This window comes from Aedes albopictus, chromosome 3, assembly GCF_035046485.1.
Source record: "Aedes albopictus strain Foshan chromosome 3, AalbF5, whole genome shotgun sequence".
Lineage (NCBI taxonomy): Eukaryota > Metazoa > Arthropoda > Insecta > Diptera > Culicidae > Aedes > Aedes albopictus.
This window is the reverse complement of record NC_085138.1, coordinates 385073849-385101015: the sequence shown is the minus strand read 5'-3', so window position 1 is coordinate 385101015 and position 27167 is coordinate 385073849. Positions and strand designations below refer to the sequence as shown.

Here is a 27167-nt window from a genome sequence, read left to right as displayed (position 1 = left end):
TAAACCTGCCTACGGCAGAAAATCCCTACATAAAAAAGAAAAAAAAACTGTATTAGTTAAAAACTGTTAAAACTCTTAAAAACATGCACAGACTCTTTTATGATAAAATGTGGGAAAATTTGAATATCCGGAAATATACTCCAACAAACCCAATCTTTATAAAACTGTTCATTCAGCCCACTGTTTATATTCGACAGCTAAACTGTCAGCTAATAGCATTCACCCAACACGAGATGTCTCTACTGAAACCCCATTCACATTCCTCTTTCATATGATTCAACCAACAAAACAACTCTCACATCAGCGTAAAATCCTCTCTGTTTTCAACATTTCCCTTAACCGCCCAACCATCACCGCATCACGCTGCGTCCATGAACAGACACCGAAGAGACCGTGTTTGCCTTTCGCTCTGTCGCCACCGCAATCGCCACTAGTAGCCAGGCTATGTAGAGCTAGATCAGCGGTGTTGTGTCATTCCCATCGTACATCTCCGCGTAAACGGTTCTCAGTGGTGATATTGCTAGCGACGACAACGTACAGCACATTGACCGCAAAAATTCAACCCCAGACAGAAGGGAGAAAATGTGATCCTTTCCAGCTTGTGGGCCTGCTGGGAAAGCTGAAATGTGCGAAATAGTTTCAACGAGTGTTAATCATCGAGTGCGTTCTGTTATTTAGTGCCATCTCGGTTCTTAAGTTGATTTAAGTTGCTTCCCGCACCCGACTGTAGTGCTGTCTATCGCTTTTGCTGAACCTGGAAAAAAAGTTATCCACCAGGTGTGAAACACCATCCGAAGGGTGGACCAGCAGCGCAGAATGGCGTCTTCATATGGTAGAACCAGTTCGCCAGCCGCATCGATACTCAAATCACCGCCAACGGCCTTGCAGTTGCTCCTGGAGGAAATTAATTTCCAGCGCACTAAGGAAATGCGACAGTTGCTAAAGGATGGTAAGATTTGGGGGAAATTTTCGCAGAAAGCATAATGGCCGGCGATTATCGATTTTTCCGCAGTCCTCGCTCGGATGTGTCATGTCCTTACGCACTTGGTTGGGGGGGTTGGTGGGTGGTGGGTGGTGTTTGGGGCGTTTGACAACCGGAAAATTTCTGCTCCTGGGAGAATGAGAGCGATGTGACGGTTGCCGTCTCCCATGAGTTTTTTGTGAGGTTTTTCAACCAGCTGATCTTTGTTTACAGCAATATGTACTCTATAGACGAATGATGGGTACCGTACGGTGCATTATTATTGTTATGATGCTACTTCAAGGCCTCTCTCGAATAGAACGGAAACATACAAGCAGCAAAGAACTTGAATCACTTTAGGAGTCAACAGTACAAAATTGAACAATGAGTTTCGAAGTGAATTTGCTGAATTTAGGGTATCGCGCCACTTGGGCGATGGCTTCTATATTCGTCTGTTTTGCACTATAACTCAGTCAATTTTGAACCAATTGACTTCAAATGTTGTACACGGGTAGATACTATACCGATCTCACCACATTCCAAAAGTTGTGTCAATTGGTTCAAATTTGACTGAGTTATAGTGCAAAACAGACGAATATAGAAGCCACCGCCCAAGTGGCGAGATTCCCTACTGATGTTTGGTTTAAAATAAAAACTAGTTTGAGACTGAAGTAACATGATCGATTTTTCTTCATCGACTCTTTGTTCTTCGAATTGTAGTGACAAGATGCAAGTTCGATTGTACCTTTTTACACATTGTACCATTTTGTACCATCCGGATTTCTTGCAAACACCAGCTTTGCAGAGTTGTTTTCCGGTATTCTCACAACATGCAACGCCCATCGTATCCTTCCAGCTTTTGCTACCTTTCGGATACTAGGGTCACCGTAGAGTGCAGCGAACTCGCGATTCATTCTTCGCCGCCACACACCGTGCTCCTGCACACCGACAAAGGGCCGATTCAAATATGAACACTGGCGTAGCTACGGGGGGGGGGTGGTTTAGGGTTAACCCCCCCCCAGAGCCAAAATTTGTGGAACACATTTTTAGTATAAAGCGCTTTGCGACGAAAAATTTTTCGGCTGCGCCGCTATTTTCAAACTATGAATACATTTGCTTATTACTGTTTACAGAATGTAAGTGTCCAATCAAAAAAGGTATCATTGACCGTTGAAAACCCCTCCCAGAGACAATTTCTGGCTACGCCACTGAATATGACGTCCATCATTTATCAGCATACTCGAACTTGCCACCTGTCTTGTAGATGGGGAAAACTTCTCCGTGTTCATCTTCATGGGTTCAGTTCCGATACCATCCTTACCCAGCTCCCTACACGCTAAAACCGCTCAGCACCTAAAATGTGTATGACCTACTCATAAGTTCATAATTTCCAGACTACATCAAAAATGTGTAACAGCTACACATTTATAAAAACAGCTCGTACACTCTTCTAGATGCGTAATGTCGATATTTTTTGTTTACTATGATCACTAGTAGACCTAGCTAGATTGCCGTACAACATTTGCGAATTTCACGATTTTGCGGAAGCAGGAGCTGTTTTTGTGAATGTGTCAGTGTTACACATTTTTGGTGTAGTCTGGAAATTATGCACTTTAATGCTGTGAGCGGTCTTAGGCTAAGACTCTTAGCATGTAACTTTCCTCAAAGTGGGCGTTGGCTTGTTGTTGCTCCCTGCTGTATTGGCGTAGTAATTTCTCCCGCTGCCTTCATCCTCCATATCTGCGCTGTGCGCACCATTCAGGTGTTCGTCGTAATGCTGCTCCCACCTTTCGATCACCTTACGTCCGTCAGTCGAGAGACCTCCGTCTTTATCCCTTCATATTTCGGCTCGCGGCACGAAGCCTTTACGGGATGCGTAGATCTTCTGGTAGAACTTTCGTGTTCTAGTAGTCATCGAGAGAGGCTTCATTGAGTTCGTCCTCGTCCGGCAACGCTGCCTCGAGATTCTGGGCGACATCCGGTTGCTTCAGTCGTTCAAAATTGTACCGTGGCGGTCGCCGGTACCGCACATTATTGATGACGGAAAGTTTTGGGCGCAGTTTGATCTTCACCAGATACTTAGTAGTTGGCGTCGATGTTAGCGCTACGTTAGGTCCTGACATCGATAATGTCGGAAGAATGACATCCACCAATCAGGTCGATATGGGATTCCGTCCACTGTGGTGATCTCCAGGTGCAACGATAACGGAGGCTGTGCTGGAAATAGATGCTACGTATGGCGATGTCCTTAGAAACGGTGAAATCAATTAGTCGGAAGCCGTTTTCGTTAGTCAGTTGCTGGGCGCTGAACTTTCAAATTTCCGACTGGAGTCTCCAATAATGATCTTGACGTCGGGTTTGAGCAGTTAACTGCAGTAACGTGATGCCCGTCAATTATTGCATACAATCAAGATCAGGTCACCCTTTTTGGGTAGCTGCTAAGATGCCTTGCATTCAATTGACCGGAAATGTCGCGGTTTCCCAAAGTTACAGAATAATTGAAGCAGTAGTTGTGCAGATACTACGGGGTTAGATTTCAGCATTTCTACTGATATGTGATCGACCGCTGGCGCCATTCTCTATGGATGGCTGTATCTATCTTCTGCAATGGTGGAGCTCCGATGTTTACATGGGTGAAACTCACGATTCGAACCAGTCAAATTCTAATCTTAATTTGAACCATTTCGATATTCATGAAATCGACATACATTTGGGGTAAATGAAAGTAGAGCATTGGTGTCTTCTGCAAAGTTACAGAAAAATGTATCGTTGGAAATTTTGCCGAATAAAGTATTACCTTATTTGCTCAACTTTAAGAATTTTGTGTCATGTAGATGATGTAGATGGCCTCTAAAATATTTGTTTTATAACTTTTTCTAGGGATTATTGGGAATTTTCGTGTAATCTACAAAGGTGTTCAAATTCATAGAGAAATCTGACATTCCTGAAGATATTTCAAGAGGATTTCTCAAAATATGTCTTCAGAAATTTCTCTTGGAATTCCTCTAGGGATGCCCGCTGGGGTTTCTCCGAGGACCCAAGTACTTACTTACCTTACCAATCAGGCTAAGGCCGGGGTGGCCTCTGCTGTACATAGTAGCCGCCTCCATTCCACTCGGTCCATGGCTGTTTGTCTCCAGTTTCGCACTCTGCGTATGGTCCGCAGATCGTCCTCCACTTGGTCGACCCGCCTAGCGTCCTCCACTTGGTCGACTCTGCGCTCCACGTCTTCTTGTACCGGTCAGATGACTCTCGAGAACCATTTTAGTCGGTATGCTATCCGACATCCTGATGACGTGACCCGCCCACTGTAGCTTCCCGATTTTCGCGGTGTGGACGATGGTTGGTTCTCTCAGCAGCTGATGCAGCTCGTGGTTCATTCGCTTTCTCCAAGTCCCGTCTTCCATCTGCACTCCGCCGTAGATGGTACGCAACACCTTCCGTTCGAAAACTCCAAGGGCGCTTTGGTCCTCTGCACGTAGGGTCCATGTTTCGTGCCCATAGAGGACGACCGGTCTAATCAGCGTTTTGTAGATGGTTAACTTCGTGTTACGGCAAACTTTATTCGATCGTAGAGTTCTGCGGAGTCCAAAGTAAGAACGATTTCCTGCCACAATGCGCCTCTGAATTTCTCTGCTGGTGTCGTTGTCGGCGGTCACCAGTGAGCCCAAGTACACGAATTCTTCAACCGCCTTGATTTCATCACCGTCGATATGAATTCAGGTTGGGGGCGCGGTGATTCCTCTCTGGAGCCCTTTGCCATCATGTACTTTGTCTTCGACACATAAATGACTAATCCGATTCACCTGGCTTCACTCTTTAGTCGGATGTACGTTTCCGCCATCGTCTCAAATTTACGAGCAATAATATCAATATCATCGCGAAACCAAGCAGCTGAACGGACTTCGTGAAAATCGTCCCACTCGTGTTTATCCCCGCTCTTCTTATTACACCCTCCAAAGCAATGTTGAATAGCAAGCACGAAAGACCATCACCTTGCCGTAACCCTCTGCGAGATTCGAAGGGACTCGAGAGTGTCCCTGATACTCGAACTACGCACATCACTCGATCCATCGTCGCCTTGATCAATCGTATCTGTTTATCCGGGAATCCGTATTCGTGCATAATCTGCCATAGCTGTTCTCGATCGATTGTATCATACGCCGATTTGAAATCGATGAACAAGTGATGTGAGGGCACGTTGTATTCGCGGCATTTCTGCAACACCTGGCGGATGGCGAACATCTGGTCCGTTATAGAACGTTCACCCATAAATCCAGCCTGATATTGCCCCACGAACTCTCTTGCAATCGGTGATAGTCGGTGGCATAAAATATGAGAGAGTATCTTGTAGGCAGCGCTCAATAGTATGATCGCGCGGTAGTTCCCGCAATCCAACTTGTCGCCCTTTTTGTAGATGGGACACACGATACCTTCCATCCATTCCTCCGGTAATACTTCCTCCTCCCAAATCTTGGTAATGACCCAGTGTAGTGCTCTCACAAGTGTTTCTCCACCGTATTTTAGAAGCTCGCTTGGTAGTTGATCTGCTCCAGCGGCTTTGTTGTTTTTTAACCGGCCAACCTCCTCCTCAATCTCTTGGAGGTCAAGGGCCGGGAGTCTTTCGTCCTGTGCACATACTCCAAGATCTGTTACCACGCTACCTTCGGTACTTACAACGTCGCCATTGAGGTGCTCATCGTAATGCTGCCGCCACCTCTCGACCACCTCACGCTCGCTCGTGAGAATATTCCCGTGATTATCTCGGCACATGTCGGCTTGTGGCACAAAGCCTTTGCGCGAGCGGGAGGACCCAAGTAGCCATGAGCATTATTAATTGGCCTCAAATCAGCATTGGTAGTATATTCGAGCTTTGTTTCAGCATTAACGATTTCCAATAAGCTCATCATCAGCATTTGAAATACGAAAAAGGCCTTGAATTGCATTAATGATGCTGATAAAACCGTGTGCATACAAGCAATTATTTAGCACTATATCAGCATTTTATGCGTATACAGGGCATTAATCAGTGCTACCCAACGTTTTGACAGACGAATCAAGTGCTCGATATTTAAGTGTAGTGGTGAAAACGACAAAAATCCTATTTCGATTGTCACTACCACAATCGCATTTTTAGGTACAAGATAAAATGATAGTTCAAATTGGCCTTTTTTCTTTGCCTTACTGTTTCTCATCTGTGACCGTAGCGGCAAGGGAGCAGGACGTTCAACAAACCCGGTGCAGCAAGTTCGAGAAACATGCTAGAAATTTCAATCACCACATATTAGGCAGATAACAGAGCAATTATCATAATTCAAAAAAAGAAAATTATAAAACATAACATGTATGAAATCCAATGCCATCCAATTTACTTATGAAAAATTTCTCGTTCGGAAAGCTTTCCAACAATGAATTTTTCTGGAAGTTTGTAGAAGATACCAATATTCTATCTTCACTAATAAAAAATAAAATTTCTATTGAACTTTTAGGTGGATTAATCACAAAGGGAAAAATTCCAAAATAAAGAGTTCAATATGTCGAAAAAATTCTTCTAGAACACCGTTCTCCTAAAGTCGATAGTTGAGGCCGCAAAAAATTGATTATAAATGCTATCGCCAGTACACAGTATGAAGCAGGTATATAGCGGGCTTTCTCACATCAACTATCACAAATCTTTTGACAGACGGTTTTCAAGCAAATATCATATTTGATATGTCAATAAGCACATGGCAGAATAACGCACTTCCCCCTATTTTTCATCGAAAAGTCAACTAAGTTGGAGTGAATAGACTTGCAGCGAAACCGGTTCAATATGTGCACTCGATTGCCACTTCGAATGGCTTAAGCCTACAAGAGTCTTTGTAAACAATTACAGCGGCAGTCAGCGAAACAGCTTTGCTTTAGGGATTGTGAACATTACATTGCACTATTAATACAATTCTACACTTTGCTGCCGCCGGAAAGCCGGCTATTGCATTATTCATCATCGCAGCTAAAACCGTTCTGCTATGACAAGTCATTTGCACTAGAGGGGATTCCCAGTTTGAGCTAAAATGTTATACAGTTATCTTTCAATGTACCTTTTAGAACCTGAATTATTTTTTTGTTGTTGCTTTTGTTGGAAGAATGAAGTCACTGCGTCCAATGATCAAGATAACGTAGGATCACAGTGTCACTTGTAAGGGGTCGTAAAGGCCCGATTCGCAGCCGCAATCTGTCTTTTCACCTCTCGGATAACATCATTATCGCACTTCACTAGAGTACCAAGATAAACCAATTCGTTCACAACATCAAACTTTTCACCACCTCTTCGTCACCGACCACTAGCAATCATGCACTTGGTCTTTGAGCTGCTTTGCCAATCGTAAGTCTGGTCCTCGCAGTCTCTCTGCAAAAAAAATTCTGAAGAAATCTTGATTGGAATTAAAGTGGAGTTCCAGATGGAATCCCCGAAAGAATTTCAGGAGGAATCACCCAAGGAATTTCAGAAGGAATCTCCAAACATATTCCAGGAAGAATCTTTGAGGGAAACCCAGGAGGAATCCCCGACAGAATTCCAGCAGAAATCCCTGAAGGAATTCCAGCGGTGAATTCAAAAAGAATTCGAGGAGGGATCCCAAAAGGTTTTCAATGACGAATTATCTATAGACATCCAGAGGGAATCCTTGAAGGAATTTCAGGATTTCAGGGTCGAAGGATTTCCAGGAGTAATCCACATGGAATGTTCAGAAGGAATTCCTCGAAGAATTGCAGATGGAAATTCTGAAGGATCCCCATGAAGAATACGTGGAGCAATTCTTGTATGAGCTCTATGAGAGATCCTTATTATTAAATATTGGAGATATGCCTGATAACACTCCTGAACGAATTTCTGACGTAACTCCTGGAGGTATCAGCAATCCCTGAAGGATTGATGGCACAAATTTCCCGAATGGAGGAGAACGTGCCTCTAGAGCCGACCTCCCTGAAGGAACTCTGTAGAATCCCTGAAAAACATCTCGAGGAATCCCCTAAGGAATTCCTTGTGGAATCTTAGAAAGAACTGCCGGACTAATCCCTGAAGAAACTTCTGGGGGAATCCCTGAGTTCTCCTGGAGGTATCCTTGGATCTTCCAGTAACAATTTCTGAAGGAAATCCTGGAGACATCCCTGAAGAAACTCCTCAAGACATCTCTGAAGGAACTTCTTGAGAAATTCCTGAAAGAATTAAGGAGCCATCCCTGAAGAAACTTTTACTCGGATTCCTGAAACTCCTGAAGGAACCTCTGGAGGAAGTGCTGGACAAAAGAACTTCAGAAGAAGTGTCTGAAGGAACTCCTAGATTATTTTTTATGGACGTGCTATAGGAATTTTTGAAGGAATGATTGCTAATGGATCCCTAGGAGGCATCCTTGGAGGAACTCCTGGAGAGATCAATGAAGGAACTTTTGTAGGAATACCTGAAAGATCTTTTAGAAAAATTGCCATTGCCATTGAATATTTTTTAACCTAGGTCGCTTTTATCAAGGTTCATTTCTTATATATTTCTTACCATTATAGCTAACACTTCCTACCAACAAACAGTCATAGGAATCTTCCTTCCTACAAAGATGGCTGTTCTTTGGAGTTCTTATGTAACTTGACATTATAGTTTAAACTGATTCACTAAAACTTTGACCTTTTTTTAAGAAGGTGGTTCTTTCATGCTTTAATGTTGAAGTTTTTGTTACCATCGCAGCTAATATAGTTTCACTAGAAATACCTCCTTCTTTCAGAGAAGGTGGTTCTTTCATATTTTAATGCTGAAGTTATTGTAGTTATTGAAGTAATTATAGCTATTGTCATTTCACTAGAAAATTTCCCTTCTTTTAAAGAAGGTTGTTCTTTAAAGTTTAAATTATATAATTATTGTTAAGATAACAGCTAAAACACTAAAAATGTCACCTTTTTTCAAGGAAGATGGTTCTTTCATGTTCTAATGCTGAAGTTATTGTTATAAATACACCAAATGTTGTTTCACTTGAAATTTTCCCTTCTCATTTAAATCATGTACATACATATTTTTTATAAGAATACATACATAAAAACTTATGATTAAAAATTAATACTTCTTACGTGTTTTGGGGAAACGGGCATTCGGGGAAATGGTATTCGGGGAAACGACATTGGGGATAATGGCATTCGGGTAAAAGGGACATTCGGGAAAATGGCGTTCGGGGAAACGACATTCGGGGGAACGACATTCGGGAAAAAGTAGCACAATCGTGCATGAGGCATTAAAAAGAAATTTTAAGAGGAATCCCCGAAGGAATTTTAGGAGGGATCCTGGATGACTAGAGTGATCCCCGAATGATCTCCTAATGAGATTCGTATAGGAACGCCAGGAGCAATTTCTGAAGAAACTCCTGCTTTGAATTCTAAAGCAACTCCTGTAGAAATTCGAGAAGGAGCTTTAGAAGGAATCCCTGAAGGAACTTCTAGACTAAATACTGAAGGGCCTCCAATGCGAATATTTTCTGGATGAATCACTGATATATCTCCAGAAGGCATACCTAACTTCCTTAAAAAATATCCTGGAAGGAACTGCTGTCGGAGTCTTCTAAATAATTCATGATTAAACTCCTAGGCATCCCTGAATCTTCATGGATGAATCTCTGAAGGGTTATCAAATCCACTCCTTCTAGAAAAATCCTTGATTGTAAGTTTAGTGGAATCTTCAAAGGACTTCTATAGGAATCTCCGAAGAAACTTGATTATTCCCTGAAAAAACTGTTGTAGGAAAGAAATCCCTGAAAAAAATCTGGAGAATCCCTGATGGATTTCCTGGTCCTGATCCTGGTCCAGGAATCATTCTAAACGAATCTAAACGAAGGGGTCTCCAGTTAGCCTAGTGGTTGAGGCTATGGATCGCCAATCCGGAGACGGTGGGTTCAATTCCCGTTCCAGTCGGGAAATTTTTCTCGACTTCCTGGGCATAATGTATCATTGTACTTGCCTCACAATATACAAATTAATGCAATGGCAGGCGAAGAAAACCCTTCAATTAATAACTGTGGAATTGCTCAAAGAACACTAAATTGAAACGAGGCTAGTCAAGTTCCAGTTGGGACGTAGAGCGATAAAGAAGAAGAAGAAGTAGAAGAACCTCTGAAGAAACTTCTGAAAAGTTGTGAATGAAATCTAATGAAAAATTTAACATAGCTATAGCAATAGTTCCAAGAGTTTCATATTGGAATCGACACCCTGGCATTACATTTAAATATTTTCAGGTTCAGAAGTTAAAAAGGTCTTCTGCATAGTTTGCTAAAACAATAGAATTAAAAAAAAATAGATATATCAAAGTTACAATGATCAGATTTCAAATCATGACAATGTACAGTTTTCAATTTTAATATCGTAAGAGCATAACTTTAGAGATTGATTTTCTCTTGATATGTAGCAGTATTTTCGGGAAATATGATCCGTTTTTGGATGATCTCGTGGTGATCCGTTAGAGAACGGCGTGGCGTGGTGGCGCACAGGTCTACTCACGATTTTAGGCGCACAAATCTTATTAAAACTAAACCAGTTCTGGCCAATGTTAAACTGGGATTCCAAATTTTTTTTTCCTTAACTATAAATAGATTGGAATCTCACTTCGACATCTTAAGGCCAGACGGAACGATAGTTGAATCATCCGCCTTTACTATGTTGTTAGTAAAATGCAAATCTCATATCCTTCTCCATATCATGGACTACAAATTTGATCCTTCATTTGCTCACTTGCTGTCAGTGCAGTGAAAAATGATATTTGCATCTTCAAAATCTCGAGGAAAATCGTTAGAAAGAGGGGAAGATTGCAAATATATCACGTCGTCCCTATTCTCCTTAAGAATTTTAACAGAAATATTTCTACACGATCATCAACCTCCCGTAAGCAATACAAAAAAAAAAAGTAAACACCAAGAACGGGTTATCAAATCCACTAACCCAACAACAGCTAATTTTGATAGTCGCTATCATCATGTTCAAAGAATGCACACATAGTAATCCACCGTTCTTATCTCAAACTCGAACTCTATCCACACCGCGTTTCAGATGGTGGTTTCGTCGTTCTGCAAGGCACCACCTACTGGACTGATCTCTTCGTGCGGCATTTTCTCTTCCAAACGGAGAAGCAACACAGCATCGATTGTGACGATCTGCTGTTCTTCGTGCGCAAGAAGCACGTGAAGGGCTCTTCCCGGGTGATGCCAAAGTATGAAACAGAAATCGAAGTGTTTCGGAAGGATTCCCGCAAATTGCCAATCGGCGATCCGGATGTGGACTGGGAGGAAACGGTCTACCTGAATCTGGTGATCCACCAGTTCGACTACACATTGACGCTGGCCATCTGTACGAGGACATCTCCGAAGGAACTGCAAGTTCTGCGACGTCACTCACAGAAGGTGTACGCATCGCCGAGCCGAAGGAAGATGGACACCAAAGGGGACAGCGAGGAGATTACCTATCCGCACATCTGCTTCATGGTGGACAACTTTGACGAAGTCTTCCACGACATTCTTGTGCGGGACGGTGAGATGGTTTGTGTGGAGCTGGTGGCGACGGATAGGGACGGTAGCGTTCAAGGTGTGATATTTTTGGGGTCGATTCGTTACGACGCACTGAAGAAAGTCTACGATGCTAGGGTGAGTGGGATGGTTTTCAAATTAATTGGATTTTTTTACAAAGATCTTTATGATATTACAGCAATCCAGTCTTGGTTCCAAGGTAGCACAACGCATGTCCTTCGGGTTATTTAGCTCTGGAGGCCCCCAAACGAGGTGCGAATTCGTAAGGATGAAAGGTCCTCAAGGGAAAGGACACGCCGAGATGGCTGTGACCAAGCCGAAAGGATCTGGCGTCGAAACGCCAACCAGTGAACCAGGGTATGCTTTCGAAGCCTTTTTCAGTGTTTCAACTTGACCTAACTGCCACCTTTTCATATTCTAGATTCTGCGCCACGGACATGTGGGACTCGGAGTGGGAGGAGGACTGCGACGAGTACTACAACTATCGACATCAACGACGGTTGAGTGACCCCAGTGCTAATCTCAACAACTTCAGCCGATACGGATGGCGTGCGAAGAACACCAATGATTCATCATCGTACGGGGGAACGAAGGCCCGCTCGGAGAACGAAGGACTGGACTGTTTGGCTAATGAAGTGTCGGAAATCGAAGCCGGGGATTTGCGTGATGGTGAGTAATTGTTTGCTCGGTTGATTTGTTTGTTATTGTCGTTGTGGTGCACTCTCTGTTTCTGGTGTGATTTGTTTGGTTGTCGATTAGACTCATGCTGTCGTCTAGAAATAAGTTTAAACCAACAGACACATTTCTATATATACTCTAATATTTGAACAGACTGTCGAACAGTAGATATGGGTATTCTAAAAGTGCTAGCCCAGGAAAGTAACTTAGAACTCTATCAAAATCAAGGAAATGACTGCTTGCAGAAATTTCTAAGCTATGGTACTACGTGAGCGGTTACAATTGACTTTGCACTAAAGCACCTCAATGTATTCTATTATACTATATCGAACCGGTTTCTTTTTTGCCGCTTTCACTTTTGATGATTAGCTCGTTAATGGTGATGTGTAGCTGTTGTTCCTTTTCCAGTCCGATTGAGGATCCATTACATTAAAATTCAGAACTCGGGGCTAGGAATCGAATCCGCTTCTGAAGAGAACGTGTGACCATTGCGCCAAAACTTAGGGCAAAATTATAAACATGATTATCTCAAAATTATTGTAATTACGATATATCAAAAGCTAGTTAACCAATTTGCATTTTTTTTCTTTTTTAATTCTCGAGGGACTGAATCATTCTTTTTATTAATAGTTGTATTGTTGTTTTTTTTATTATTATTTACATTGGTGTTTTTAAAACAAGTTTATTTAAATTTTCATGCTTTTTGTGCAATTCGTATCATATAGATTTTTTTTTGACAATTAACCGTTCAATACCACTGAACTATAATACAGTATCTAACAGGGGAGTGGGGCATTTCGTATAAAGCCATTTGCCATTAGGTTGTTTGGCATAAGGTCACTTAGCTTAAAGCCATTTGGCATAACGGTCATTTGGCATCCTTCTTTATTACGCCAATTGTCCATTCTGCCAAATGACCGTTTTGCCAAATGTCTTCATGCCAAAGTGACCTCATGTCAAACGACCTTATGCCAAATGACACAGACCTCTTACAGTAATCATGCATATTTTTTTTTTTTATTTCGGTTGAGCTGTTTGTATGCCATCGCAATCCCCGAAGGTTTCCTCCAATAAAAAACGATTGATATGATCTATATATTTTAAGTAATGAGACAGTGATTAATAATGCAAATTCTCCAGCCTGTCAAGGTATGTAACTCGATGAAAAAAAAACCTAAATTCAAATTTTTTGTGGGCATTCTGTCCAAGATAGGTACATATATCTCATGATAGAAAGAATACCCGGCGAAGTTTATAAAGGCTTTTTGAGCAATTCCCAGAAATTCCCAGAGAACAACTTCGATGAATTTCTGAAGGAGTACTTAAAGAAATTTGAGAAGAAATTTCTTTAAGATGCTTTACCAAAATTTCTGGGATTAGAATTCTATGATCTGATTAGGAACTTTTATCATCTGAAGAATTTCTGTACAAATTTCTGAAGACGTGTACCTAGGAATTCCTTGAGGAATCGCAGAGTCTTTTTCTGTAAGAAATAATTTTTGGAGGTATTTTTGAAGGAATTATTGAAAATGCCCACGGACAAGTTTTTGGGAAAGTCTTCTGCAGAAATCCTCTAAAATGCTTCTGATGTTTAGTAAAGAATCAGCTCAAGTTTTTAACCCTCTAATACCCAATCTCGCCTTAAGGCGGGGTATAGTTTGAACATTTTTGTAGTTTTACTTTCCTGGGATTTTAAATTTTTGGCTGATATTCAGGGTTGTTCTGCTAATCTCAAAATAGTTTTTGGTGTCTGTTTGAGTTTTTTTTTTAATTTGTTTTCATTGAAAATATGATGTTTTGATCACTTTTTCGATTTAATTTTTTCTTTTGTATTAAATCGCAACATTTTATATGTTTCCCCAATCATTTCATCATAGTAAAACAGTTTAATGGAGTTAAGTACAGGGAGGGGAAAAATAATAGAAATACACTAGAACTCCAATGGCGCTGTAGTCACTTTTTCTATTTAAATATTTTACTAACTTTAATTGTATTAATTGATTATTTTTAAGTGCTCATCTTGTAAAGGATCTTCTGTTTTGGTAAACAAAATTTATTTGACACTTTTAGTACCGCTACTGACGCTGTAAGGGCGTGGCAAACTAGATGTTAGTCACACGAACAGTCGCGACATTGGACTTCTGTGGCTAGTTATTCTAATGGAAAAATTATCAGTGTAAAATGTTTTTGTCATGTCTTCATTTCCATTTAAGATATTTTCAGGATATTTACAGTAATGGACGGTACAATCATATGCTTCATAAATTTTACAAAGTTGTTTCGAAATATCCCTCATTTGATTTCACACACGCCTTCAACCACTTAGGAAAGTTGTCGACAATGTTCGGTAGCTCTTCCAAAGAAATTGCGTCGTAGGCTCTGGTCAACTATCTTTCAAACGAATCAACGTACGTCTTCTAAGCCCCGTGCGATGGAGCCCAGTCTTACTGAAAATGTTCAGCCGTTATCCCCGTAATACTCACATGCCCATGGTGCTACAGTATCCTTCAGAAGGTGCAGGTACGCTTAATTCAGCAACTGTCAATAGAAAATTAGACACTGAGAAAAAAAACACGGATAATTTTTCCTCACCCTGTACACTCTAAAATTATATTTCCTAAAATTACATGGAAAATTCAACTTGTCATGGAAAAAAATTAAATGAAAATATGTATTTCAACAATAATCATAAAATCTTAAGATGCTTTCGTCTTAAAAAATAGTATACCGAATAGGCTTCAAAAACCAAAATTGACAACATCGCGAATGATAAAGAATCTTTTTCCAAAACATGCTTAAACCGAGTTTTAGAAGACGATATATGATACATATTTAGATCAGAATAAAAACAAATGGGTATTAAAGGGTTAACTCTTTAGGACGCGTGCCATTACAAAAGGTACAACACTACGAAAACTCGCTCGTCGCTGGATTAACGATATTTTAGCCCTAGCCTAGTTCATCTCGGGACTCCCGCTTTACCTCCCTTCCGAAGGAAGAACTCACTTTTTTGTGAGTTTGTTGAGAGTAGGATTCGATCCCAGTTCTGGAAGACTCCCTGGAGGAGTTTTGGGACAATTCTTTAAAAAAATCTGGTGGAGTATTCGGAGAAGTTTCCGAAGAAATGCTGGGACGAATTTAAAAACGATTTTTCGGGTCCTTTTCAAAGAAAATCCTACGGGAGAACTTCTGAACGGTTCCTCAACCAAATACATGAATGCTTCAATGGAATAATTCCCGGAGAAATTTCTAGAAGAGAAATTTTTAGTGAAATCGTCAGAGGAGTTTCAAGAGGTACCTCAGGAAGATATCCCATAAAAGTTAATGGTATCCTTGTTCGATTCCTTCAATAAATTCATGAAGGAATCGTCTGAGAAACTTTTCTTCAGAAATTTATTCTTTCATAATCAAAAATTCAATCAGAAACTTTCTCCGGAAAATTCTTTAGTTCCTTAGTTTCTTTTTGAATTTTCTCCTATTTATTTTAGAGATAATCCCAGAAATTAATTTAGGAACATTATTACTAAACCTTCCCTGGATTCCTTCTAATATTGCTCCATGGTTTTCTTTGGAAATTCCCCCAGGGTTTCCTTCCGAAAAGTCTTTCACGGATTTCTTTTGAAAGTTCCTTAAGCGCTGTCCTTAAACTAGGGTCTGAGAGCATTTGGGCAGGAGCACATATTTTGGGAACTTGCTGCTATAACTCAGTCAATTTTTAATCGATTGACTAGATTTTTGAGACATGATCAGTATCTAGCCATCTGCAAAAAATCAAGTCTCGGTTTGAAATTGACTGAGTTATAGCAGCAAGTGCCCAAAACAGGTGCCCCTGCCCAAATGGTCCCAGACCCTACGTTGACTTTTTTACGGTCATCTCAGACCCCCTCGTAGACTTCTCTTCACACAAAATTTTCGGAGTTTGTATGCAGCGTAGACTTTTGCCAGACCCCCCCCCCCGTCCCCTCTTAGAGTCTACGTAGATTATGGACAGACCCTTAGAACATCCTCCATTTATCTATGGGTTTCTCGAAATATTCAGTATTTTTATTATTATTATTATTTATTATTTTATTATATTTATTTCGTCCACCGATTTATTAGAGAATATTGCTATTCAATAATTTCATTAAAGGATTTCCACTTAAATTTTCCTATAAATGTATCCATTATTATTCATTTATAAATTCCACCAAGGGTTTCCCGAGAAGTGTCTTCAGATATTTTTTCAGAAAGTTCTGAATAAATTCCTGGTGAGATTCCTTCAGAAATTTCCCTGGTATTCTTTCAGAGATTCATTCAAAAGTGCTTCCTAAGATTTCTAAAAGATTTTTTCACGAAAATTTCTCCAAAAATTCCACCTGGGTTACTTTTTGAAGATTTTTTTATCTTCAAGGCTTCCTCAAAAGTTTAAGGATTTCTTCGGGAAACTTAGCAAAGGATTCCTTCAAAAGTTCTTCCAGGGAGTTTTCAGTTATATTTATAAAAACTTCTTTCCAAAATCAAACAAAAGGAATTGTTTCTCAGCGTTTCTCAAAGTAGCTTTTGTGAAATTCCTTCAGTGATTTCCGCACAAAATTATACATTTTTTGAAGGAATTGCTCTTACGGTTTAATAAGAAATATCGCTTCAAATATCTTTAGAGATCCCTGCAGGTTTTCTTCCAGGTAATTTTCAGAAATTCTTCCAGAAATTGCGCCAAAAATAGTAAAGAATTTTTCAAGGAATTTTAAAGAAATCCTTGGATGATCTTCTCAAAAAATCCCTTAAAAACTCCTGGAGATTCCTTTCAAGAATTCTTGAAATTCTTGGATTCCCTTCGATTTTATATTAATTTTCTGTGGAATGCTGTCCCGGAAAATTTCTCCAGAACTTCTAACAGAATTTCTTTTAGAAACTACTGCTGGGATTTTTTCTGAAAATCCTTTAAGAACATATTTTAATCTTCAAAGCTTCCTCAATTTTTTTTGGATTTCTTCGGGAAATATAGAAAAGGTTTCTTCAAAAGTTCTTATATGGAGTTTACAGATATTTTTATAAAAACTTCTATTGAAAATAAAATAAAAGGGATTGCTTCTCAGCGTTTCTCAAAGAAGCTTTTGTGAAATTCTTTGAGTGATTTCTGCATAAAATCATACATTTTATGAGTTCTCAGAAAAAAACAATGAGAGAGTTATGGAAGAACTCTGCAAATCATTCCAAGGAAAAATGCCTGAGTAACCTAAGGAGGAGCTCCAAGGAATCTTTTAAAAACTCAGTTGAAATCGCAGGTAAAGGTACTGGTGGGATTCTTCTTTTCTTCTCACAATAAATTTCTGAACGATCTCTGGAGGGTTTTCTGAAGAAATGCTTGGAAGAACTCCTGGAAATACCTCTAAAGTAAAATTTCTTATTCAATATAGAGCGATTCCACGAAGTGGGAAATTTTTCCAGTTTTTATTTTTTGTATTTTTTGATTTGCATGGAACCTTGCATACAAGTTTTTGGGGAACAAAAACGCCGTTTTGCATACTTGGTTCGACATTTTAAATCTAGCCTTACTTATGAGAAGGGCCTATGAAAAATGCACATGATATCTTCAAAAAATTGTATCTCGAAAACGGTTTGTCCGATCGGTTTGTTGTCTTCGGCGAAGTTTTAGACAATTGTTGGTGCTATATGGAGAAAATATGCACGGTAAAAAAATATGTTTGGTTTTTGTGATTTGAACTAAAATATAGTTTTTCCCTCAAAAGTGACATGTCAATATTTTTTTTATTATCCTTATGTTATAGCTGACTGAAAATGCTACCTAGTGCACAGTGGGTTGTTCTGGAGAAAAATAGGTTACAATGAAAAAAAAATGTTTTAAAAAATTACGGTTTTCAAAAAAAGCTATTAAGTAAAGTCAAAAAAGTTTGTCGCCCTAATTTTATGAAAGTACATCAAATTTGCAAGAAAAAAGTACTTCGGTAACATTTTTCTAAGATGCACCGTTTAGAAGATATTACTAATTTAATTTTGATTTTTTTGATAACCTTATAAGTTTTAGCCCTTTTCGAATGTACTCCGTGTTTCTCCAGTTTCAAAAGTATTTTTTTCGGAAAGATTGGAAAATTTTGAGTTAAAATGACACTGACAGCTTAAAGATTTGAGTGAAATTCTCTGCCTTAAAAGTATTTTGAAAAACAAGTTACAAAATCCCACTATCAGGAACAATGATTTCTTCCAGTGGTTTTTGGTGTATTGTGTTGAAAATGTGCATTCAACTCTTGCATATCGCAAGCTCCTCAATTAGCAAGATTCAAAAGAGCGAATAAGGCTTATTTTTCAGGGGTGGTATTTGTGCGCAATAAAAAATAACATTATACTTTGTACATCAGTTTATTTTTATTCCTGTATTTTTATCAAATTATTGTTTACACAACTTTCTTAACAATATCGAATATTTTGGCATCATTGTCAGGGCAGTTTGAATAAAGCTTTGCCTTTATTGTATTTTCTGATAGAGGAAGAAATGAGTGGAATTTTTGAGTTCCTTGAATTGTTTTTGCATTATTATATTGATTATTTAGCTGCAAAGACATATTTTCGTATTCTTCTGTAGTAGAATAACAAAATGACAACTTTGTAAGTTCTTCTTCTTTTCGTTTGTTTGCCCAATTAAACAACTCTCTTGCAGTCTTTATCGGGTGTTCGCGTTCTTTGGCTAAACTTGCTCTGGTAGCCATGCGTTTTATCGTACCTCCAATAGCATCGCATGGACCTTTTCCGTGCGATGTTGCGAAGAAATGCCATTCAGCGTCAATACCATACTTTGACTTAAACTTACAAAGGCTAGAAAAGTTTTTTCGGTTTTTATACTGTGAAGCAGCACCATCTGACATAAAATAAATTATTTTCATGTTTTTATTTTGATCAATTTGTAAAAAGTTCATCATTTTATCAATAAACAAATTAACAGCGACTGAATCATGTCTTAGTTCTTCTGAAATTATAATGAAGCTAAAATGTTTAATTTGCCTATTTTCAGTATAATATATTACGAAAGGATGGATTGTGGCCTGTTGCACGTTCCAATGGTGTGATTGAACTTCATCCTGCAAAACGAAGCTGTAATTTTCAGAAAAGTCACAAATAGCCAAAAATTCACCATCTTGCAAGTTTTGTTTTGTAGTTTTCAAAAAATTGGATTGTTCGGTTTTTACAAAATCATGCGGAATCAAACTTTCTAATTTTGAGCTGAAAAATGTAACAAAGTCATCGGTTTGCTTTACAATAGTTTCTAAATCACATCTGTCAGTGGTAACCCATTGTTCGAATGAAAGCTTTTCAACAAAGTTTTCTTCCAGTTGTTTCAATAAACTGTCTTCTAAAACTGAGGTATCTGGGCAGTTTTTACATCTTCGTAGATGGCAATGAGTTGTCTTATTTTCGCAAAGTAATCTATTCGTTAATGTTTTTAGATCATTCAAGACATTGTATTTTTTTAAGCTATGTAGAATTAAATTGACATTTTCATGCGTAGTGCAAACGCAAACATTATGTGTTCCTGTGATAGTCAATAGTTTACATTGCCTTGGCCGGAGGCTTGCAAATGATGAAAACCCTATTTTTACATTGACGTACACTTCATTAAAGCGATTAAAAGCTTCTCTTAATGTCATCATTAACAATCTTTTCTGAACAGCTAATCTCTTATTTCCTGTCTTTACGCTAACAAAATCTCTTTGGCCTGGCATTGCACGGCTTATATCATCGTCCTCAAAAAAAATCAAAACCAGTTCTTTTGTTTCATTACTCAAAGCTTTTCCAGAGCTTGAACCTTGAGATGAATCTAATACATTATTTTTTTCCTTTCTTGCATCTGATGCCATATTTCTACTAGTTTTAAATTCGTCTACAATTTTTTGTACTGACCATGATTTTGGTAACAATGATAAAATTGATAGTTTTTCTTGCCTTGTGGCTGAATTTAAAAATTTAATTTTCATATTTTCTATGACTTCATTAAACTCGTTTGCTTTTACTGTTTTAGCGTCTAATTTAAAAAGATTTCTTCGTACACCTTCGACGATTTCAGCGCACTTTTTTTCAGGATAGTGAACATTTTTAACCTTACCTAAATCTATAGGCGAAACACGAATAGCTGCTATTCCTCGGTTGAATATTTCGACGTCTACAGGCATCGTGAAGTCTTCATTTGATTGAATTGTGCTTAGCGTTGACGCTGATGGTATCGTGACCAAACTTTCATAGCTTTGCGAATCAGGTACAACAGGTATGGTAATAAACAGGTATGGTAATAAACAGTTGGCATCCTTGAGCCACCGGCTACGCTTTGTTCTTCGTTTTGGGTGAGGTGAGCTCTTGAATCAATATGTAGACGGCAAGACGAACAAATACGAAAATCCTTGGTGTTCAGTGTTGATACCTTGGAAAATCCAATTGACTTTAGTTTTTGGATGATACCATCCGTGAGATATCGCAGCTCTTTCGAACACTGAATGTCTTTGAATGGACGAATACATCTGATTTTACTCATTTTGTAATCTGTAACATAGAAAATATTTTCCAATTGTTAGTTTTGAACGAAAATATCACAACACATATAATTAAAATGTGTATTTAAAACTTACCTTTGCACCAAAACGTGTTACACTTTCCTTTACAATTATTATGTTATCAAACAACACTGGATTATTAGCTGAAATTACTATGAAATCACTATGCTTCTAGCAACCTTTCTGCATTTACTGTTTGGTTTTCCCTAGTAGATACTGGATGAATTCAGAACCGAGTCAGACATTATTATACAGCTCACGGGTATAAATCATAGAATGCTGGGTAAAGACTGCTGGAAGATAGGTAGAGTTGAACGCTCAGGTATCGTCAGGTACGAGTTTGGAGAGTTGGAGCGAGGTAGATTTGCTGGCGTAGGTATATTGTTATTGAAGAAGATTGTAAATTGTATATACCTGGAATGAATAAAGAGTGCGGCGGTTGTTGATTGAGGTATCAGTCGGCAGCCGTCTAGTTTGATGGAAGGTGACTAATATTATACTAATATTATACCAATTTTAATCAAAATTGGCTGAAATCTTGCGAAAAGCTGGAATTATACTAATGTCATCGTGTCAGACTACGTTGATTTGATCCACTTTTTTGTTTATTGATCTTTGTTCTGCCGCTTGTGTTGTGTGTAAGAGGTAGCGGTCGCGTTCGAATGAAATAAAGCAAGCTGACACCCGACCGCGACAACGAAACGAAGGCAGTGAAAAGTGTCGAATGTTTACAAGCCTGGGCCAGCGTGGTCATGGTGGACTAGTTCCAACAAAGACCATGTTTACAATCACCAACTGTACGTAGTACAGCTAACTGGTATCTAATTACCTGTATCTAATACTTATTAGCACGTTTTCAGCAGAAGGCAATAAAAACCACTGGAAGAAATCATTGTTCTTGATAGTGGGATTTTGTAACTTGTTTCAAAATACTTTTAAGGCAGTGAATTTCACTCAAATCTTTAAGCTGTCAGTGTCATTTTAACTCAAAATTTTCCAATCTTTCCGAAAAAAATACTTTTGAAACTGGAGAAACACGGAGTACATCCGAAAAGGGCTAAAACTTATTAAGTTATCAAATAAATTAATATTAAATTAGTAATATCTTCTAAACGGTGCATCTTAGAAAAATGTTACCGAAGTACCAAATATAATAAATTAAGAATATATCCAACTCTTGCTCTGAGCAGGCGAACGCATTTTACCGACCGCAGCGACACGGTATGACTCGCGGTCGAACTAATTTTCTGCACCAGAGCTGCAGGTAACTATGATTGAAAAAAAAATAAAAGTAAACAACGGACGTTTTGAACGAGCTTCAGACGTCATTTGAGTGATGCCTCAAGGTTTCTCGTTCGAGTGGGTGATTCTGTGGATGCATTTATGGAAGTCAGTAACGATGAATTTATGTGTGATTTGCTTTTGCTAGGCTGGCATATCCTGGTCACGACACGGCTTAGGACACGCAGGACAGCACAGATAACGTTAAAACCAACCCAAGTGACACGACGGATTTTTTTCCGCGTAGGTTTCTTGTAGTGATATTTCTACAACGTCGAGGTGTACGTGGGACTAGTTCCAGCCGCGTTATTTTCCGATGCATCTCTCCAAGCTGTAGCGCAACCAGAACAAATGCTAGACGGAAACCTACAATTATTTCTAAAACATCCCATTCGAATCCCGTAACGGCCCTACTCCAGATTTGGCAAGTGTAGCACGATAAGCTAGTAAACTTTTTCGGTTAAAAATGCTCCCTAAGCCCGATCGTGGCACGGCCTGAAGCAAGCCTTAGTCAAGACGTTAGTGCATAATACAGACAATGAATAGAAAAATGGTCAGTTTATATTCATTGGCCGATCTGATGAGCCTTGTGGTTCGGAATCAGTCCGCGTCTCACCCCCTACATTGACCGTTAAAACCTGAGGTGATTTCCAAACACACAAAGTGAAAGATGAGTTCAAACACTTTTTCAATAAATGATTGGACTTCGAGATGGTAGATATGAACTACATCAATCAGCGAACCGTCACTCTCTCGAAGGACATTAACAGCGAAGTGAAAAATCAATGCTACCTAGATTATTCTCGTTCAAATGTTTCGATTTCCCGCCGCTGGTAGGCGTTCTTGTTGGATGAATCTGTTCGCCGTTCGATAGTATGGAAAATACAAGAGTTGGATATCTTGTACTCTAAAATCTTTGGAAGTACTTTTTTCTTGCAAATTTGATGTACTTTCATAAAATTAGGGCGACAAACTTTTTTGACTTTACTTAATAGCTTTTTTTGAAAACCGTAATTTTTTAAAACATTTTTTTTTCATTGTAACCTATTTTTCTCCAGAACAACCCACTGTGCACCGTGCTGTGCACTAGGTAGCATTTTCAGTCAGCTATAACATAAGGATAATAAAAAAATATTGACATGTCACTTTTGAGGGAAAAACTATATTTTAGTTCAAATCACAAAAACCAAACATATTTTTTTACCGTGCATATTTTCTCCATATAGCACCAACAATTGTCTAAAACTTCGCCGAAGACACCAAACCGATCGGACAAACCGTTTTCGAGATACAATTTTTTGAAGATATCATGTGCATTTTTCGTAGGCCCTTCTCATAAGTAAGGCTAGATTTAAAATGGCGAACCAAGTATGCAAAACGGCGTTTTTCTCCCCCAAAGACTTGTATGCAGGATATATGAAAATTACTCGTTGCTGAAATGATATGGAACCGCTCTATATGAAGGGATTTGTTCACAAAAATCCCCAAACTACTACCTGGAGAAATTTCTGAAGGATATCCTGTGGAAATAATAAAAAAAAAATGCCGGACGAAGTTTTTAGAAAACCACTAAAGAAATAAAAAAAATGTTTTTGAGGTAATCTTAGAAATAATGCAGGGAAGAGAAGAAAACTCTGCAAGTATTTATAGAAAAAAATATTTAAACAGTTCATTGAAAAATGCTAAAGAATAGATTCTGGAGTAATTTCTGCAGGAATTGTTGGATGAACTTTTGGAAAAAATCTGAGAGAAACCCTGAAGGATAGCCCAAATGAATCCAAAGCAATACTTAGAGGAATACCTGAAGGAACTTTCAGAAGAATCTCTTGAGAATTTCCTAGAGGAGTTTTTCAATAAATGCCAGAAAAAAAAAATCCATAATAAGTTGAGTAATATCGGAAGGTATCACAAATTCAAGCAAATTTCTGAAAACATTTCTAGAATTTCTGAGTTTCTAATGGTTATTACATCTTTTAAATATACATTTTTTGGGAGGAATTCCTTCAGAAATGTTTGAAGAAATACATGAAGGAATACAAGCATGAACTTACGTAGCAATCCTAGCATGAATTTTATATATTTTATATAATTTCTGGAAAAAAATGCTGAGGAAACCCGTGGACCAGTTTCAAGATTCTTCATTTGAAAAATTTCTTGAAAACTGCTCAAGAAGTACCAAGGAAAATTCCCAAGGAAAGTCCTGAAAGAATCTCTGGAGGGATTCCTCCCGAAATTTCCAAAGCAGTCCATGGACTGGACAGGGATGCATTTTGAAGGAAAACTCAGTTCCATAAACATTTCATGAAATAATAATGCATAGTGAGCTTTTTCCAGAATAACTCATATTTAGGCGCAATAGTGAAATCCTTGGGGACGTACCAGTACAAGGCGTTGAATTTTGGAATCCTTGAGTAACCTGCTTCGATTTACCATGACAGCACTGGAACACTTCCAAAAGGAAACTACATACATTGGTTTTGAAAGTTCTCCGGACGAATTCAAATAATGGTTTTTGCTAACTCTTGAAAGTTTGTTTTCTTTGATGCAAAGTAAAGGTAATTTGATCTGACTTTGATTTAAGTAAATAGAAATAGTAATGAATTAGAACGAATGACAGTGTTGGCAGATTATTAACTAAAGGTATATTTAAATGGATTTAAAAAAAAATGTTTAAGTTATAAATGTATTTGTAATCTATTGAGATCCTCATTTGAATTGGGTTTTTAAATTTTGGAAAATTTGATTGATGTTTTAATTTTACACAAAAGAGCACTTGTTTCTGAGCCACTATATTTATTTTTCAGATTTTTAGAACTTCATTTTGCCATGTTTTTCAGATTTGTCAGCCTACGACCCAAGTTATTTCACACTGTGGCATGTGCTCCACACATGTCATCGAACGACGTTCAATTCCAATTCCTTCTTGGCGTCATGCTGCGTCAACTCTAGATCTCGGCAGTCATCAACCCATCAGGTCGATGGCTGTTACATTGCATAAGTGTTTCTCAAGTAAGATTCAACTTACAGGCTTATTGTTTTTCGATCGTTCCGAAGCAGGACTGTTACCAAGGCGCCATGCCGTGCGACAGCGCTGACTCGGTGGTCTCTCTTTTAACATATTCTTCCTCTCCCGCTCAGTGCATCGATCTCTGATTGGTTGACTCATAAACAAGGACTTCAGATACTTCCAGTAAATAAGAGTTAGCTTAAGTTAGGAATTTGAATGAAGATTCAGTCCGGTACAAACATTCAACGAAGTGTGTCTTTTAGACGATATATTATGACCTGCTCTACATGGCGACCGTGACAAGATGACGCCTGTGTGTAACTTTTCCAATCGCAAATTTTAATTCGCAGTCTTCTGTTTTAAAATTTATGTTTGGGCCTGACATTTTTGAGTAATTTGGGAGTCGGAAGAACCCAACTTTGGAAATTATTGTCATCATATTTACAATGATTCGCATAAACTAGAAATTTATTTCAATTTTTTTTACACCAACCAAAAACACAATAGGTATTTCAGATGCTTCTAAATGCATTTGTTAAGTTTTTTACTGCACGCTTGCTTCCCATTTTATTATTTTCTACAATAGTTTTGCTTTCTTTAATAAACTATTTTGTTTTACATTTTTACAACTTACTTATATCTCCATGTACTTAATGTTTTGAAAGTCATAATGATCCACTATTGATTGCAAACAATCTACTAATTTTGCTTGGCTTTGAATTTGGACCACTCCAGGGAGGCAGGACGATCGCTCTGTTAAACACGTTTTCTTATTTTATGTTTTATTTTGTAGCATTATTATTTTGTGATCCCTATTTAACCTTGAAACTTACACATAATACTAAATGTTAGAACCTTTACCCAAATCGAAATACCACATTATCTTTGGCACCGTTCCTTTTATGCTTTCCATCGAAACTCTAAAACTTTATACGTTCAATTTTTAATTTTCTTCTTTTCGTTTCGTCTTTTCTCGTAGATCGTCCTGCTTCCTCGGTGTCCGATTCGAAGCTGGCCGCCGTGGCCGGTCACGGAACACTAGGCCAAGCGGCTAACAAAGCCGCCACTAGGCGACGACTCAGCAGAGGCAGTGTTGGATCGGCTGGAGGGTGCTGTACGTGCTTCGGTCCCCGCAAACGCTGGAGCGATACGGCCTCGGCGCAAATGTCCGACGTGTACTACGTGCACTGTCCCAAGTGCGAAGAAGATGCACTGGAGGTGAACGATTCACCAGCTTGTTTGAGCACGGTTTCGAAAAGCAGGTCTACGGCAAAGCATCCGAGCTTGCTGATCGTGGAAAGTGAGATCGAGTATGGTAATGGGAAGAAGAAGACGCTGAACAGGAGTGGAAGCTGTGGATCTGAGAAGAAAAGTCCAAAGAAGGTGATGGGGTCACCGTGTGTTAAGAAGAAAAATGTGAATAATAACAAGAGTGAGAAACCGCAGGAAGCTGAGGAAGTGGAGATAGCAGATGACGCGGTTTCTTTGAATGGAGATTTGAGTGATGAGGTGGTTAAGATTGGAGTCATGAACGACTTCGATGCGAATCAAAGGATTCGAGTCAACGGGAAGGAGGAGTTTCCTGTGAAGGAGACTGTTGGTGCTGTGAAGACTAAAGCAATATCCCAGCAGAAGTCGAATGCCAGAGGAGATAAAACTGTGATGAGAGAAAGCATAAAGGAGTATCATGAAAAGAAATCCAATAAAACAACTACAGCTTCCACAACTAATGCCACGAATAATGGTGGCAGTAGTAGATTTTCCCTAATGTATCGTAAGAGTAGCAATAAGTTATCTTTAAAAAATAAATGTCCCTCGGTGGATAGCAGTACTGAAAATGCTAATAATAAGCCTAGCCGTAGAAATAGTACGAGCAGTAGCCAGAGTAACAAAACCAAACTCAAGGAAGACGAGAACGGAAACTCGGGAGCCAAGAGCGACCCGGAACGAACGTGCGACGGACAAGATTCGTCCCCAGAGCAGGAACGGAGGGAAAGTGCCAACATTATAGAAGCCCTGCGAGTGCTTCGGGCCAAAAAGATGTGCTCGACGTTACCCAAGATGAAGAAACTGAGCTACAACAGCTTCTATCTGAGGCCACACAGTCTGGTAGGGGGACGATTGATCGAACATGTGCCTAAACGACGCACTCCAGATGGGACCGATATCTA

At 39.1% G+C, this 27167-nt stretch overlaps 1 protein-coding gene across 1 annotated transcript in view; it reads left to right on the top strand.

The window, feature by feature from the left end:
• The first annotated feature begins 331 nt into the window (after positions 1-331).
• LOC109397880 (uncharacterized protein KIAA0930 homolog) overlaps positions 332-27167 on the top strand; it is a 27877-nt gene continuing 1041 nt past the window's right edge. The window contains exons 1-4 of the mRNA XM_029875334.2: positions 332-949; positions 11018-11607; positions 11669-11847; positions 11912-12159. Of these exons, the coding sequence (XP_029731194.1) occupies positions 817-949; positions 11018-11607; positions 11669-11847; positions 11912-12159 (1150 nt within the window). The 5' untranslated portion in view covers positions 332-816. The remainder of the gene's footprint in view (positions 950-11017; positions 11608-11668; positions 11848-11911; positions 12160-27167) is intronic.